The 16,449-nt window shown below is 42.6% G+C and overlaps 1 protein-coding gene across 1 annotated transcript; it reads left to right on the forward strand.

Annotated features, from left to right (window-relative positions):
- The first annotated feature begins 1,213 nt into the window (after positions 1-1,213).
- Positions 1,214-13,384, forward strand: RAB39A (RAB39A, member RAS oncogene family). Its single transcript, XM_075082384.1, has 2 exons — positions 1,214-1,650; positions 10,197-13,384. Exons 1-2 carry the CDS (start codon positions 1,328-1,330, stop codon positions 10,621-10,623), a joined length of 750 nt encoding a protein of 249 aa, XP_074938485.1. The 5' UTR covers positions 1,214-1,327; the 3' UTR covers positions 10,624-13,384.
- The last annotated feature ends 3,065 nt before the right edge of the window (positions 13,385-16,449 follow it).

Genomic DNA, 16,449 nt, shown 5'->3' on the forward strand with positions numbered 1-16,449 from the left:
CTCACCCAGCCTGCTCTGCTGGGCTCTCAGGCTCTCTGACCCTGGCTCCCGCACCCCAGCCCAATCTGCAGAAGCAGCTGCAATTCTGTTTACCAGAAGTCCTAGTATTTCTGCTTATTTGGCTCTAATGCTCTCACCAGCCATCTGAGGCCTGTTAGTGATTGTTATCTCATGTGGTTCTGAGGCTTTAAAAGAAATGAGGAATCTATTGCTCAGCAGAATTACCATAACATGATATTTAGCTGAAGATCCCAGGGGGGCAAAGACATTTCTCTAGTGGGCATCTCTACTGACAGAATTGCTCTATTACTGTAGGTAAAGGTAGGTTCACAAAGGCCCAATACATGCAGCTTGTTCCACAGGGAAATGAAGAGTGTAAGTCTCCCATCGTTTCCAGTATTATGCCTTTTCTCAAGGTTCTCTCCGGGAACATCTAGATTGCTAACGCTCCTTTTCCCCTTCACCACTTGCCCAGCCCATCTTGACCACCTGGCACTTGCTCCTCTCCCTGTTCGCCTGCCTCTTTTCCAGCTCGCGCTCCCCCGGCCAGCCCGTGCCCAGCTCCCACCCCCCCCCAAGAGCTTCCTGCCAACTCCCTGCCGCCTTTTCACCTGCTGACCTGGTTCCTCTGCTCCTTCCCCAGTTACTTCCTTTCCGCTCCCACTTTTCTTTGCAAATCTCACACCTTAATAGCCCAGTTCTCCCTCCCCAGATTTTCCAGGCCTCCCCCTGGCATCCCCCTTCTCCTGGCCCACCCCCACGTTTGTTGCCCACGCGAGCAGCAGCTCTGCTGGGCGAGCTGGACCCCGGGCACGGGCTGTAGCGGCAAGACTCGCCGCGGCAGGGCGACCGCTGGTCCCCTCCGCAGAGCCCGCCGTGGGGCAGGCGCGGGGCAGCGCTCCGTTGCGTTGTGTTGCGCTGCCCAGCCCGCCCCGCCGCGCCGCGCCGCGCCGCGCGGCGGGGGTGGTCCCATCTGGCTGCGCACATGGCGCACGGCGGGAGGCCCGGCGCGCGACTCGGCCGCGCCGCCGCAGAGCGGGCGGGGCCCGGGGGGCAGGGCCGGCGGCGGGAGCGGGGCCGCGCTGACGGGTGCTGAAGGGACAGCGCCCGCGCGCCGCGCTGCGCCGCGCCCCGCCGCGCCCCGCCCCACCCCGCCCGGGCAGCCACCGGGAGCCCGGCGCGGCGCCTGGGAGCGGAGCGGGTCGGGGGAACCCGGCCTCCGGCCGCCGCCGGTGTCCTCCCGCCCGGGGGCCCCGTCCTGCGCCCGCGGGAGCGGCTCCCCTCCCGGGCCTCGCGCACTCCCCGCCGCCGCCCGCCCTCTGCGCCGATGCCGGGCGTGGGGGCGATCGGAGCGCGGTGCAGGCACCGGCCGCGCAGGAGTCCCAGGAAGAGCCCCAAGGCGGAGCCGGGCCAGGCCGGGGCCGCCATGGACGCGGCGATTTGGATCTACCAGTTCCGGCTTATCGTGCTGGGCGACTCCACCGTGGGCAAGTCCTGCCTCTTGCACCGCTTCACCGAGGGCCGCTTCCCGGGGCCGCTGCACTCCGACCCCACCGTGGGGGTGGACTTCTTCTCCCGGCTGGTGGAGATCGAGCCCGGCAAGAGGGTCAAGCTGCAGCTCTGGGACACGGCGGGGCAGGAGCGGTTCAGGTACAGGACCCCGCATCTTTCCCCGCACGCCCCTCCCGCCCGCCCCGCCAGACCTGCCGGCCCCCGCCGCCCCCGCGGCACCGTACCCTCCTCATCCGACACATCTCCCGCCCAAGGGCTCTGCCTCGCCCACCAGCACATCGCACTCTGCACCCACCTGGCCGCTGTGCCCCAAAGAGCCGTCCACCCCGCTGCCACCCAGCCTCACCACCCCACTGCCTGCCGATGCCCCCCAGCCCTCTGGCCCCACTGCCCTCTGGCCCCACTGCCCACCCGTTCCCCCCCACCCCCGCCCTCGGGAGCTTCCTCCTTCCCCACCCTTTCCCTTCACACCCACCAGGGAACAGCTACCCCTCCCCTCCCAGCTCACACTAGGGGGTAACAAGTGGCCTTGTCGTGTTTCTCCTTCCCTCCCTCATCTTTGCCCTGAAGTTCTGGACCTAGAGCAGCAATCCCTCCGCCGCATTTTTCTCCTTCTTTGCAGCAGGAGGCCCCTGCTTCACTCTGCATTTCTTACTTTGTCATCACCTCAGAACTCATCCTCCTCTGCAGTATTTCCCTTTGCCATAACTCTCCCTCCCATGCAATCTGGAGAGACCAGGCCACCTCCCTGCTCTTCCTCCCTCCAGCACAGCAGCGCTGCAAGCACCAGTGCAGCCTTGGCAGTGTGGAAGCCACCGGGCAGCCAGCTGCAGTCCCTTATTAGTGTTTTATCTGCCTTCTGCAGACGGTTGCCAGGAGCCTTCACGAATACCTCTGTCGTTTATAGTGTGGCTAAACTAGCTCAAATGCTGCACTGTTAAATCTCTCCTTTCTCCTCGCTGTCACAAACAGGTAGCAAAACTACCCTCTTTTCTTGCCCCCAAGAGTCACAGTCATTCCCCAACGTACAAACTGGTACTGTCATTCACTCACTCTTGCGGCTGTTGTATCTGTAGCACTTGCCAGTTCAGGCAGGTTGTGTATGGATTTTCGTTTGGATTTGGGGTTCAGTAGGTGCAAAGTCAGGTGGGAGGCTAATGCATAGCCCATCTGCGTGGTACCTGGCCCACACCCTTGCTGTTACTGGGATGCTAGCAGTAGGGTTGAAATGAGTCTCTTCATTGGCCAGAATTGATTTTTTTCTGTTCCCTGTCTTCTGCTGCAACAGTTGTGCAGATTCTCACACTCAGCTGAAGAGGTGGGGTTTTGCTACCTTACCAGAGGACACCAACCCTTTTTTTTCAATAACGAGAATTGCAGTGAAGCAACAAAAAAACTTTCCTGGGTTTGCATCAATCACAACTTTATACATGTTTTTGCAGGCAGGCCTCTGAAGGGTTAGCAAAGAAATTAACAGTGGTAATGGCAAGCTCTTAGCTTTTTTCATCCTCTTTGTGCTTTCCAGCAAACAATGTAAAATACTTGTAAACAAGTGACTAAGAATGTATAATGTCTCTATTTTGAATTTGCTGACAAATAGCCAGGATGGCCAATGACAAGGCACTTGACTGAAAAGAATGCAAATGCAGAGTTTTGCATTCATTTTAAATCAAATGATAGCCAACCTTTAACCCGGGAATGCTCAGGGGATATACAGTGATGAGTCATGCATTCAGTTGCTTTTAAATTTACCATTAGTATACAGCCACGTTTTTTTCTAATACCCAGAAGGTACAAACTGAAGGAAGTAGTTTTAAACATTTGTGTTTGTTTTTCTGCTAAGAGCTTCTTGTCATTTGGTGTACCAAATATCATAGCGTTTATTGTATGGTCTGTTTTACACTTACTCAGGTAAATCATAAATATTCTACTAAGTTACACACCACGGGTTAAAATCTTGCACATTTTGTTCTCTGCTAATGGAGAAGACTACACGTCACAAGCAAAGATGGTCTTGGGGAAGAACTAATCATTCCAAGAAGTAATTTAATTTTGTGAAATGCCAAGCAGTTTGCTGCTCTGATTCCCAATTCTGCTCTGGTTCACGTGCATTGGTACTTTAGAGAAGGTAAAACCTGCCTTTAAAGCTCCTTGCCTGGGGAGTTCCCTGCGTGCAGGGCAAACTACTGGCTGCATAATAACCCCCTTCTTTTGGTCCCAGGCATTAGCGACATTCCCAGGGGAAAGGTAAGGTGTGACACATCTGCCGTCACGCTCTCTTTAAGACAGCACTTATCTTCTTGCAGAATTGTTTTGGAAAAAATCTTACATGTGTCTAGTTCATTGATGCTGCTGTATTTGAATGGGGTTTCAGGCACAGTCTTAGAAATCATATTTAACATGCACTATTTGCATTAATTCTCAAATAAAGTAATTCTTACCACTTCCATGAGAAGGGTGAGCAAGCTGCAAACACTGGTGCTGGACAGTTGGCTTATTTTGAGCTCAGACAGGGCAGTTATGGTCTATATTTACTTTGACATCGGTAAGGCATCACTAAGCAGCATCTCCCATTGTGCTATGTGCCATATGGACAACCACAACATAATCAATAACTTTTAACACTTTAGTAGAACAAGAACCTATAGACTGGCTTAGTATAGGCTCAGGGCCGTAACGCAGACTAAGGCAAATGAGGGGTACACCCGAGGTTTCTTTCTATCTTGAGATTAGTTGTCATTTAGAGCAATATGCTGCTCTGGCTGTGTTTCCCATCACCTACTTTGCTGTGATTTTTTATTTTATGTATTTAACTTTCCTGTATTTAAATCCAACAATATATTTCAATCGTGAGACTTCCAAGGCTATAAAGTGCTCGGTAGTGGTGCTAAGACTAAGGAGTGCAGGGGCAAAATATTGTGGGGATGCCTCAATTACATTAACCCACTTTTTAGTAGACTATGATATTAGATACATTCTGTTTCTAACACATGGCTTGAAAATAAAACACTATTCTTATTCTTCTTTTTGAGTAAGCAATATGTATTTTCAAAATTAATACCATTACAATGTAGTCTTTAGTCATAGTATAAAAATAAGTCTTCAAAATTAGATAAAGCTTTTACTGAAAGTTTGGTTCATCTGGTAAAGATCAGTAGATCATAATGAGAAGGAAACACTGTGACTGATTTAAAGTCACCCTAAAGCCAGAGTCTGATGTGATTAATAAATCTTCTAATTCATTTTCAGAAACAATTGTTGAGTGGCCATCATCTTACCAAGGCTTTTCTTGAGAGTATTAATTAGGGTCTTACACCTTTAACCTAATATTTAGATTAAGCTAGGAGGATGACTTCTGTCCTAGACAGTATTTTTCCCTTCCACAGTGCTAGTTTAGGCAGAATTAATTAGCTGAACCAACACGTATTCCACATGGGAAGGCATAATTTCAAAAAGAATTTAGGATCTGCATTTACCAAATATTCCCAATTAAAACTAAACACTTCAAACCCATCCTCTGGAAGAATATTCTAACGTATCATTTCTGTATATCACAACGTATAACTTCTTGAGGAGCAGTCTCACCTCCAGCAATTTCAAATACAGAACCATCTGGAGGAACCTTACAGCATTCAATATCAAAGTGTCATGGTTCCCTTTTAATACTTAGTGCAGTCTTACCTTTTTAACATGTTCTAATAGGGAAGAACTGATTTTCTCCAACCCTTTATCTGTATTTACCTTTCGTTTATTATAAATGCCAAGCATTATACAAAATGAGTAAAAATATTATTCATACAAGTATTCTTACTGGAAAGAAAAAGTTACGATGGTCTTGAGGATGCTAGGAGAGTCCATATTTAACAACAGCACAGATAAGGAGCTTTGTGATCTCTGTTTTATTTATATGGAGTGTGGGAGAAAATAAGAACTACCTTTCCAGTAATGCTTATGTCACTTTTTGTAACTCTCAGGCAAAGGTAGCATAATAGTTCACATATTTAGTGTGGACCGACCGGAGGCTGTAACATATCATCGAATGTGACATGCATACTCCAGCCTGAAAGAGGAGGAGCTGCACAGCCACGTAGGCCTCTGGCCACCAAGGGGTTACAGTCACCTCTGTTAAGTAGGAGGGTTGTTTCCTTTCATTTTGTGTAGCCACAGGAAGCAGGCAAGTTCCCCCCAGAAACATCAGCTTGTACCTTGAACAAGGCCCAGGCAGACACGTGGGTGTCCATCAGCTATGGCTTTGAGAAGGGTTCAGAGTCTTCTGTGAAAGAGAAACTGAGAGAGGAGGCAGCAAGGAAGTACCGGGCACAAAGGAATAGAAGAAAACCAAAATGTTTTATCCAAAGAGATAAGACACATGAATAGATACAGTTGCAGGGGTGGATTTAAGAGTTCAGTCCCCCTTTTATTCAAAGTCACAGGCAGATTTGCCAGGTTCTAAATCTGAACTAAGTTCTGCTTCCCACTTCCAACGAGCACTTCCTTTCTGAATGGTTTCCTGGGAGGAGATGGTGGGCTTCATTGCTGTCTCCCCAGTTTTAGAAGAAAGGCTGCTCTTTGGCCATTACTTTTTCACCTTAATCCCACCTGGTCCCTAACTTAAGGCTTTCTCCCTACTAAAGGAAGTAGTTCCCTCTCCCTCCTTCCTCACAGAAAATTAATCATGGTGCTGCAAATAACACATTCCCTTCCATAGCCCTAGTTTAATGACATTAATTAGCTGAATCAAAGTTTACTTTATACGAGAAGCACCCATTTCAACAAGAATTTAGGATCTGCATGGGGATAATTTGAGAAATGGAAATTTTAATATCCTTTATGAATAAGTTGAACTACCTCAAACCTGACCTGTCAGCAGTTCCTCTTCCTGGCTTCAAAAACTTGCAGGACCCTAGGGTTTTCTTCCTTCTGTTCAAAAAGTGATAACAGTAGGGGATTTAAAAAATTTCGTTTTGCTTTTGGAGTCTCATCTTGCAGCACTTACCAAAATGTGTATAGTCATGTAAGTGGATTCCTTGATTATCAAGGAACACAAGAAAGGCCAGTCTGGTTTTGTCTGTGCTCCATACTTGGATATCTTGTCTCTGATAGAGCTTTTGGATTCTGCTGAGTACTCTGCTCTCTTGGACTTTGAACTTGAGAGACTTCTGGAGACTGATGCGGTTTGTCTATTTACTAAACCTCACTCTGTCTCTTGTTCAGTACTTGTTCAGCCTTCCACAGAATACATATAAACTTTTTGCATTCATAACATCTTTCCCAAGGTCTACCAGTCCACTTTCTACAAGTCTACCAGCTGTTGCATGAAGAGCCTTTTACTGTTAGCCCTCCTTGTTTTTGTTGGCTACCATGCACTCTCATCATCAATCTTTTCAGTGAAGACATATGCAGTACATTGACATAGACTGTAAAGTCTATAAAGCTGTATATCTTCTGAGCAAAAACCCTCGAGCAGCCTCTGTACCATGGGCTCTATGAACATTGACCTGTGCCTTGTGAAGTAGTGCATGAGGCATCTGTGTGAAAGATAGGTCCCTCCGCTGTGCTAAAAGAAATTTCCTGTGCATTTTGTGAGGAGCTTGAACTCATTTGAGGGTGTTGGCATGCTCTTGGGTAGTCCTCCCAAGCAGAACCCTTCTTGGCACTCACCTGGAGCAATGGTTTGTTTTCAGCTTGGACCTGAGCTAAGAGGGAAGGCAGGGTGGTCTCTGCTGAGCAGCTTGCAGTGGGTGCAGAGGCAAAGCACTCACGTGCCCAGGAAACTTATTCAGACACCATGGTTAGATATGCAGCTGAGTGGAGCACAACTTCAGATGTCCATGTTACTGTTCTGCCTAACCCTTGTTTAAGGCACTTAAAAGTCCTATAATGATTAGCGATAATATTAATAAGAGGCAAAAATTCCCCTTGCGCTTAGGTTTATAGAGAAAAAACACAAAGAAAAAAAACAGCTGAGACCCACCAGACCATTTAAGTCAATGCTCTTTCATTCTTTCTAGGTGAGATACAGGGCCTAAGTGAGCAGAAGTACATCCACTTCACACAGTTCATTTTCCAAATAAGTCTAAGCTGTCTACTAAAAACATATATCTAATACTTAGTCTACTCTGGTTGTCATATTTAAGTAAAATATTTTGCATCTGTAAGATGTTTTGGGTACTGTTGAACAACCTACTGCCTTCACATGTCCAGTTGTTTTTTCCCAGTTGATGGCCTAAACTTTCTGCTTCAAAATTTTGCCTTATTTGTCAGAAATACTTTCTTTTAAAATGTAACTGCAAATAATAACTCATTTAGTAGTAAAACTATTCAAATATTTGTAGACCATATTTTAACAAACATCATCCTTTTCTCAGATGTTAGACAATCACATAACATGCTATCATATGCATCATTTGTATCTTTAAAACTTTTTTGTGTTACTTTTTTCTTCTGTCACTGTTTTCTAAAGCCTCTCCAGTAAATCAACCTTCTTTGGTAATGAGAAAACTAATTTCAAATTATACATACCAAAAGTATAGAAAATAGACTGCTGTCTCTCCCTTATATTCACCCAGTTTCTGAGATGTACAGAGCAAATTTACAGATGCTTTTTCATCATCTCCATTACAGGCAATATGTACATGTAATTAAATATAATGGCTTAGATCATCAGCTCGTTTAAATTAGCATATCTCTGCAGAAGTGACTTGCAACACATGAGGGTACTGACTGCTGTGTATAAGCACCCAGTAACACATGGAGAGCTGTTTTCCAGTACTCCAGTTCATAGATACATGATATAACATTGTTCTATATAGAAATGCTGGGTAAATGACGCACTGCATTTTCAATACTAACTTACTTTCCTCCCTGGCTAATGCATTTCTTTGGCATAACTGTTTTCAAGATTTTGTTTTTAATTAAAATAGGTTGTATTGGCTTCTGCTTCTCCTAATCTAATCCCATTTTTGTCACCCACTTCCACTCCTTTTTAGAATCACTTGATTTATTTTAATATACTCATGTTTGCAACGGCTTTACAGCAGAAAAATGCTTAAGAAAACATGAAACAGATCTTTACGGCACCTTTATTTAATACTTCACAAAATGTGACACCCCTCATTTAAGGTCTTGAATAATTTTGTGAAACCATGTGTCATTTTTCATATCCAGCCTATCAGAATTAATCTGAGGGTAAGATCCTGTTGTCTTCACATTTAAACTTTTCAGAGAGACACTCTATGGACTGTGTTGCTGGGAACATAGAAAAGATCTTTCTAAACATTAGGACAAACAAGGCCTCCCTGTTATCTAAATAGAACCATTTCAAATGCCATTTGCTGTGGCTAAATGAGTTTAGATATGTCAAGAAACCTAAGCCTTATCTAGCTGTGCACTTACCTATCTGTAATATGACTACTGCTGCTAATTATACCTCTATGTTCAAATTGTTATAAGACACTATATGAAATGCAATGAACTGAAAATCAACAGAAGCTACTGTTATGGAAAGCAAGTTCTGAGGCTGAATCCTCTTCATAATCGTAAGATAAAATGGAATTAATTCTTGGCTAAATTAGAATTTCAAATAGTGACTGATAATAGAGATTGTGCATCTCATTTCAGTTGGAGAATACTTATATATACAGTAGCTATATGTTTATGCTAGTAACGAGTGCTTGCGTCCACTCCTTGGTAGGCTGTCACTTCCTTTAAACTGCCTTTTCTTGCCTTCTCCATCCTCCCCTATTGCTCATGATTACAGACTTAGAATCTTTTTTTAGTCCCTATATCTTTCTCTCGCTCTACATTCTAATGAACATTTTTTCTTCTTCTAGAGCATATTAAAAAAATCTTTTCAACCAGGGGAAGGGTTTTCTTCTTCCAAAATTACTTCCAGCGAATGCTCTGGAATGTAGAGGGCTCAAAAGTAGAAAATATCTGTTGCCAATCCTGGAAGTCTCATGCCAATAAAGAGTACATGCAATTATAAAGAGCTTTTGAACCTCTGTGTGAGAGATGCTGGGGGTAGAAGTGTTCGTTGTCAGTTCTCGAACAAGTGTGTTTGCCCAGCTCAGTTGCTTTGGGACAGTTTTGTTTAGGGAGTTTCTTTTCTTAGTCTGTTACCTGTTGAATTCTGCAAGCACAAAGAATTATGATTATCTGTAGAAACTTTCATATCGAAGAATTTTTCTGCAAGGAATACAAAAGGATACGCTTGTAGATCGGCAAGCTTAGGCTCCAGGTTTCTCAACATCTGCCTACATATTTCAGTTTGAAATAATTGATTGGAACAAAGTGAAGTGCATGTTTGTATAAAACTGAAGGGCTCAGACTTTAACATCAACAAGTATTTGACAAATAAATACATAGATTTTATTCTGTGAACATGTGCAACAATTTGCTAATAAAGAGTACTTTGCAGAATAATTCAGCATTCAAAATTCACACTGAAGATGTTGGCTTCAAGAATGTTTAGAAATTAATGTTTTAATGTAAGAAAAAATGAAAAAGGAACATTTTTTTGTGTAGAAGGTGAATTAATAAATTCCAATTAGTTTTAAAAAAGCAAAGACATTTCATAAAACTTATAGTAGATAAAATCACATTGCCGCGTGGAAGAGTAATGTATTTATGAATAAAGTGAAAATGTATTTTAATTTTCCTTTTTCTTCTTTCTTCCTTCACAGATCAATAACACGCTCTTATTATCGCAACTCTGTGGGTGGCTTACTCGTGTTTGACATCACAAATCGACGATCTTTTGAACATGTGAAAGACTGGCTAGAAGAAGCGAAAATGCATGTGCAGCCCTTTCAGATTGTGTTCCTGTTAGTCGGACATAAATGTGACTTAGTGTCACAGCGTGAGGTTACAAGAGAAGAAGCTGAAAAACTGTCATCTGACTGTGGTATGAAATATATAGAAACTTCAGCAAAAGATGCCACGAATGTTGAAGAGTCCTTTACAATTCTTACACGAGACATCTATGAACTTGTAAAAAAAGGAGAAATCTCAATACAAGATGGATGGGAAGGTGTCAAGAGCGGCTTTGTTCCAAATGTTGTGCATTCGTCAGAAGAAGCTGTAAAGCCCAGAAGACAGTGCATCTGCTGAACTTGTAGCATGCCAAAGAGCACATCGGGTGTTCAGAAGATGATGCCAACCTAAATAACAATAATAATTTTGAAACAATATTAGATCATGACGTAGCTGAGTCATAGAATGGTAATTTGGTTTTGTATCCTTCTGCCTAAGTCATAACTTCATAAAACTTTAAGTGCTTTTTTTCTTTCCAGAGTACAATAATTTTGTGTGGTCTTCAGGAAAAGAAATTATAAATTGCTAAAGGAAAAACTAATCCGATAGCAAGACACTGAGAAAGCGCAATAATCATTGTGACAACATCCTCTCTTGGGCTTTGTATTTTGAATACTGTTTAAAATCAAGGCTTGTGAGGTGAGGCTCAGATGAGCTCATTACTTTTGTTCATCCTGCCTTAGTTTTGGACAAGAAAATATTATACCTTATACTTTTTTAATGTGATTCTTTACTCAAGTGCAGGGTTGCTAATGACCATCAAAGTTTAGAAAGCTGTAGAATTTCATAATAAAGATAACACTAAAGAAAGCAAGATGAAAGATTGCTCCAATAGCAAACATTTTTGATATGACTATGAGTACAAGCCTTACTAAAGAAGAAGAATGTTTTAGAAAAGATGATTTATTTGTATATGAAAATGGGGAATAGAAGCAATGAAATTTATTATTAAATATTTTCTGAATTGCCAATGGACTTAAATGTAAAGTCACATATGATCCAGATGTTATTTGACTTGTATACAAAACAGATTTCGCAACCACTGGAGTTACTTTTCGTAGGCCAGATCCTCAGCTGAGTAATTATCATAGCCACAGTGATGCCTAGGGAATTATATTAATTTACACAAACAAATTCCATATTAGCTTTAAAAAACAAATCTACTTCTAACTAGAAGTAAAACTAAGTTAAAAAGTGCTGCAACCCATGGGGACCCAGGCCTTAAATTTGAATAGAGCAAGGATTGTTTTATTCTCAGCCAGTACATGTTAGACTGTTGTCTAAAAAAATGAAGGTTTTAAAACAAAAATGGTTATGAATAGATTGTTCGGAAAGGAGAGGGTTTCTAAAATAATACTTGGCAACAGAGAACGAAGTTGGAGAACCCCTATTCTAAGAAAGCAACACATAATAGCTTTTAATAACAATAATAATAGGAAAAATCTGTGATCATGTAGCATTTTGCTGAGCTTGAGGTCATCTTCCTACTGCTCTGGATGTAACACACACTAGCTTTATACAAACAATGCCCTATACGTCTAGCACTTAAATACCCAATAAGTCTCTTTCTATTTTATTGTAGTAGTATAAAAAGATGACTTGATCTCCAGAGCTGATAAGCATCTACAATTTATCTGGGCATACTCATAACCACCGAACATCAAGCCAGTTATCTTCATGTAAAGGTGTGTTATCGTGTTACAATTCTCCATTTTCAAGGCTGGGCAACAAGTCTATCTAATCTCTTTCCTTCAACAAACATAATTGGTTTTCCCTCAGGTTACTTTTAGGTCCTTTTACAATGCTTTTGTAAATAAACCGTAGTATAGAGACAGGTTGTTTGGTTCTAGTTATTTTATTCATTTAGGGCTGCTAAAATTACTGACTTCAAAGGGAACTGGAAGGTTAATTTTTCCAATAGCCTGAGTCTCACTTGCGCTGAGGCACAGTTACACTGTCATAGAGGGATACAGAGGCCTTAATATAAACAGGAATTAGCCTTAATTCATTAGCAATTAAAACAGTTACTTAATTCTAGTCTCAGCATGCCACAAAGTAATTGCTGTGAGCCTGAGTCTCGATTAAACTACATATATTAGTCGTTTACACCAAATCAGTTTTGATTTGAGGGTATTTTAGGCCCTCTTTAGGTAAATATAAGTGACTACAGATGCCAGAAGATAGTGCAGAATCAGGCTGTGTGCATTTGACCGATTCCCCTATGATACTAGGCCCATGAAGTATATCTCAGATCTTCTCTTAGTTGTTTAAGAGCACAGAATGGGCCAACAAAGAAATCGGTGGCTGGGGAGTAAACAGACCCAAAGTCTACCACTAGTTCACTGTGTGTTTCTGAGCAAGGCATTTATGTTTTCTGTGCCTCACCTTCTGTATCTCAAAAATAGAGATGCTCTTTCTTCCTCAAATTCACAAAGACTGCTGAGACCCAATCTGACTGTATGATCTTCAGTCTGGACTCTTTTCTCTGTGTGCTACCTGTTGTAGAGTGTTTAGCACCATGGGATGTGGATACTGTTTTTTTCTGCCATACCAAAAAAAGAAAATTAAATATATTAAAACAGCTTTATAAGTACCAGGTATTGCTATTACTATGAATCTACATTTCATTACACATTTCATTACTTTCAGGTTAAAATCTTTTGTCTTAAAGCTTTTCTTCCTGAATACTCTGGAGCCAACAAGCTTTTCATTCTGTATGAAAAAATCGGGTGCGCTGGGGGGGAAGGGACTGGGAGGAGAGGGGCACAGAGAAATAAACGATCATCACAACAGAGCCTTAATGATCTCTGCTGTCAGTGTTGTACCTGTAGTGTCACATTTATTACACTGGGAATAGAACTTTTAACCAGATTCAACTGTGTAAGGAACTGGTACTGTCAATGCAACTAGATGGGAAGTTCACTGCATTTGAAGTAGTGTGCACATAGTTGTCTTATTTGTAATTCCTAAAACTGTAGATTAACATGTACATTCAAACATTGTCCATCTTGATGATATATTAAACCACTACTGTACCTCCTCACTGCACACTTGCAGTTCATAGAAATGTCTGATAAATAGATGATTTGCTGAAATACCTCATTTTGTTTTCAGATGTTTTGCAGTACGGTATATAAGTAACAGCTTGAATAGGCCATAGAACAGATTATAGTTCAGCACATGTACATTCCTGTTTTCTCCCCAGGATGGGCAAATACAACACTTACTATTGATACCAGAATGAAATCTCCAGAAATTACAGAAATTAGAGAGATCTCATTTGGCAGTCAAATTAATAAGCAGAAATTATTTATTAAGAAAACCCCACAACTTTTGCAAATTAAAGTGTGGTAAATCCCAGTTAGGAAAAGGAAAAGCTGTTGAAGTAGTAAACAGTTTGTATTTTAATTCATAGGCCTGACAAATGAATGGATATAAAGTATTGTTTTGAACTCCCAAGATGTTTAAATTTTCATTGCTTTTATTTTAAGTTAGATAAAGAATAATGAAAACCTTCCTCTGCTCATTTAAATATTTTACACACTAATTCTTCAGGTATTTTGGCTTGCTCATAATTGCATCTGTCCTGTGTGAGAAGCAGAACCTAGCTGCACGCCCTAGGAATCAACCGAGGATAAAATTTTGAGGTAGCGTATGTTCATAGTACTCATTTATGCCTTCGGTATGGAATAGACTTACCGAAGTTCAAGCTAGATGACTCGGTTCCTGGTGACTGTCCTGCACTCACAGAAAATAATACAGACTTGACTGAGCACCCAAGTACACCGCGGTTGCTCTGTGCTGAGATCCCTTCTGCCACAGCCAAACTGTTACTGGCACCCAAGCTGCCTAACTTAAAGCAAAGATGGGTAGGTGCACCATGCTCACAGATATGTCAGTCTTGGTGTTTCAGCTCCCTTACAGAATACATGCTGCATTGCCCTCTTTTTACATAATTAACATCCAGGGCGAGCGCCTTTTCTCCAGCTGTAGACCCCAGCACATGACATCAGCTCCTACAAGTCTCCACCCTTGCCTTTTGCCTGGAGCTGGCACAGCAATTTCAGCAGCCTTTATTCAGCCTTCGAGAGAAAGGACAAGGGCTCAGGGTTTATGTTCTACATGAGCATGGAACCATACCGTGAACATGCTGGACTGTTTAAGAAACCATTACATATCAAAACACAATTGTCAATAGCAAACACTTGCATTGCTCATTTCTTCTCAGAGTCTGAAGATAATCTTTTAAATAAGTGAATGAAATTAAGAGAGGAATCTGTAAAATATAAATCTCTCTAAAAAGCCTAAGGGATAGGGCTGCACAACAAATTAAACAGATTTAAAAAAAAGTCCAAGTATTTGTGTAATGACCCTTTGCTCTAGTACTTAACTTCATGTGGTAGCAGCTACGATGCCTAGGTTTCTTAAGGATAATGATGGTATCACTAAATGTATTTAAAACTAGAAGAATTCAACCAAAACTCCATCTGCCTACTTCTCAGAGAAAAAAAAAATTACTGTCTCATGAATGCATGCATACTTACTTCCCAGCTCATTTCTGGTAGTAATTCGTCTGGGTTTTAGTGCTACGTTGCGTGAGGCTTCCCTCTGAAAACTGAGTACCTACATAGGCTGTCATTTTACTCAGCAGTATTTCCTCCTCTGCAAAGCAAATACAGCTGTGGAAAAGCTGAATTTTGCTTTTGAGTATGGCAGATTTGTTTAGCGCGTTTCAATGAAAGTGCAAATCTGATTAAAGTGGTGTGATTGAAGACATGCCAGTCGAGCATAATGTAAAGACTATGAAGTTGTACAGGTTCCTAAAGACAATTTGCCTTGCATAATACTTAATTAAAGGGAGTGTAGCATACGTGTGAAGAAAACAAAGTTGGTTGTGCAAACCCAAAATATTTTGCTAAGCAGCACTTCTGACATGGAAGACTCAAAATAGGCACAGGACTCCAACGAGCAATAATTTTCCTGTATGGAGTTGCTGATCCCACAGGCAACCAGTGGAAGAGGAAACACATGGCTAAAATGCTTCCAGGAAAAGAGCTCAATAGCACAAACCCCCCAAAATATAATGTAGGCTGTGGGCTTTTTCCCCTGTGGGAGACAGGGAACAGTTGTTTAGCAGCCAACAGCACCACAGCACTTGCATGGCATCTCCTCACATGACTGCCTGTTGCTCACAGAGGCCAGACAGGAATGGGGAGTAGCAGGCTCTTTATGTAGGTGTAGGTAAATGTCATTTAAACTCAAACTGAGGGATCCAAAATCCCAATCCTGAGCTGCTAGAATGGATCACTGTCTTTGAAAGTATTTTGTTCACTCATTTCTCAGAGAAAGCCACGTTTTAGGCGAGGCCCAAGCTACTCTGAGACGGACACTCAGTGTGTAGTCTGCTGAGAGACTACTACTCTGTGGGAGCAGTGCTCTAAGCCAGCTGACACCAACCTTCAGCAGCCTCACAGGCTACAAGGGCAGCTCAAACTAATAACCCTGATTAACTCCACAAGCTGCTAAAGGCCCACCTTGCAGCTAAAGAGCTCCTACAGAAACTTAAGAGTAGAAGTTACAAAAAGAAAATCTATGCATTGTAAATAAAGTCAATGCTTAGGTAAACAGGCTGAAGTTTCAGTTCTAGTTCAATTACTGTGATTACTCATTGCTGTGGCCTGAAATCTGCTTGTGTGCGACCTGGGTTTTCCCGCTCCATGAAAATTGTGGAGGGACAGACTGAGCCTCCTGTGGCAATAAACTCAGTCACCAGGGAAATGAATGCACAAGATACAAGATACAGATCATTTCTTCCATCCCTCCACAGCCCTGGGGGCGCAGTGAGACTAACCACTGCCAGAACCCTTAAGACCCTAGAGAAATTTCCATCACTGTTAAGGGACTTGTGGGATGAAGAAAAGTGCCAAAGACCCAGAGTCAGCACAGAGACTCAGGCTATTCAATCCCCAGCTCCAGCTGCTCCCTAAGGATCGGTTAACCCTGTGGGACAGCCGCCTGAGAGGAACGCTTGGTTATAGCTCTGCTGGTACTACATCTATGTTGCAGGCTTCTTCCCCTTTCACCTTCTCCCCTGCATGGTTTCTTTGCAGGAAGGGGCTGCCA

Source organism: Phalacrocorax aristotelis, chromosome 1 (genome assembly GCF_949628215.1).
Source record: "Phalacrocorax aristotelis chromosome 1, bGulAri2.1, whole genome shotgun sequence".
In the NCBI taxonomy this organism is placed as follows: domain Eukaryota; kingdom Metazoa; phylum Chordata; class Aves; order Suliformes; family Phalacrocoracidae; genus Phalacrocorax; species Phalacrocorax aristotelis.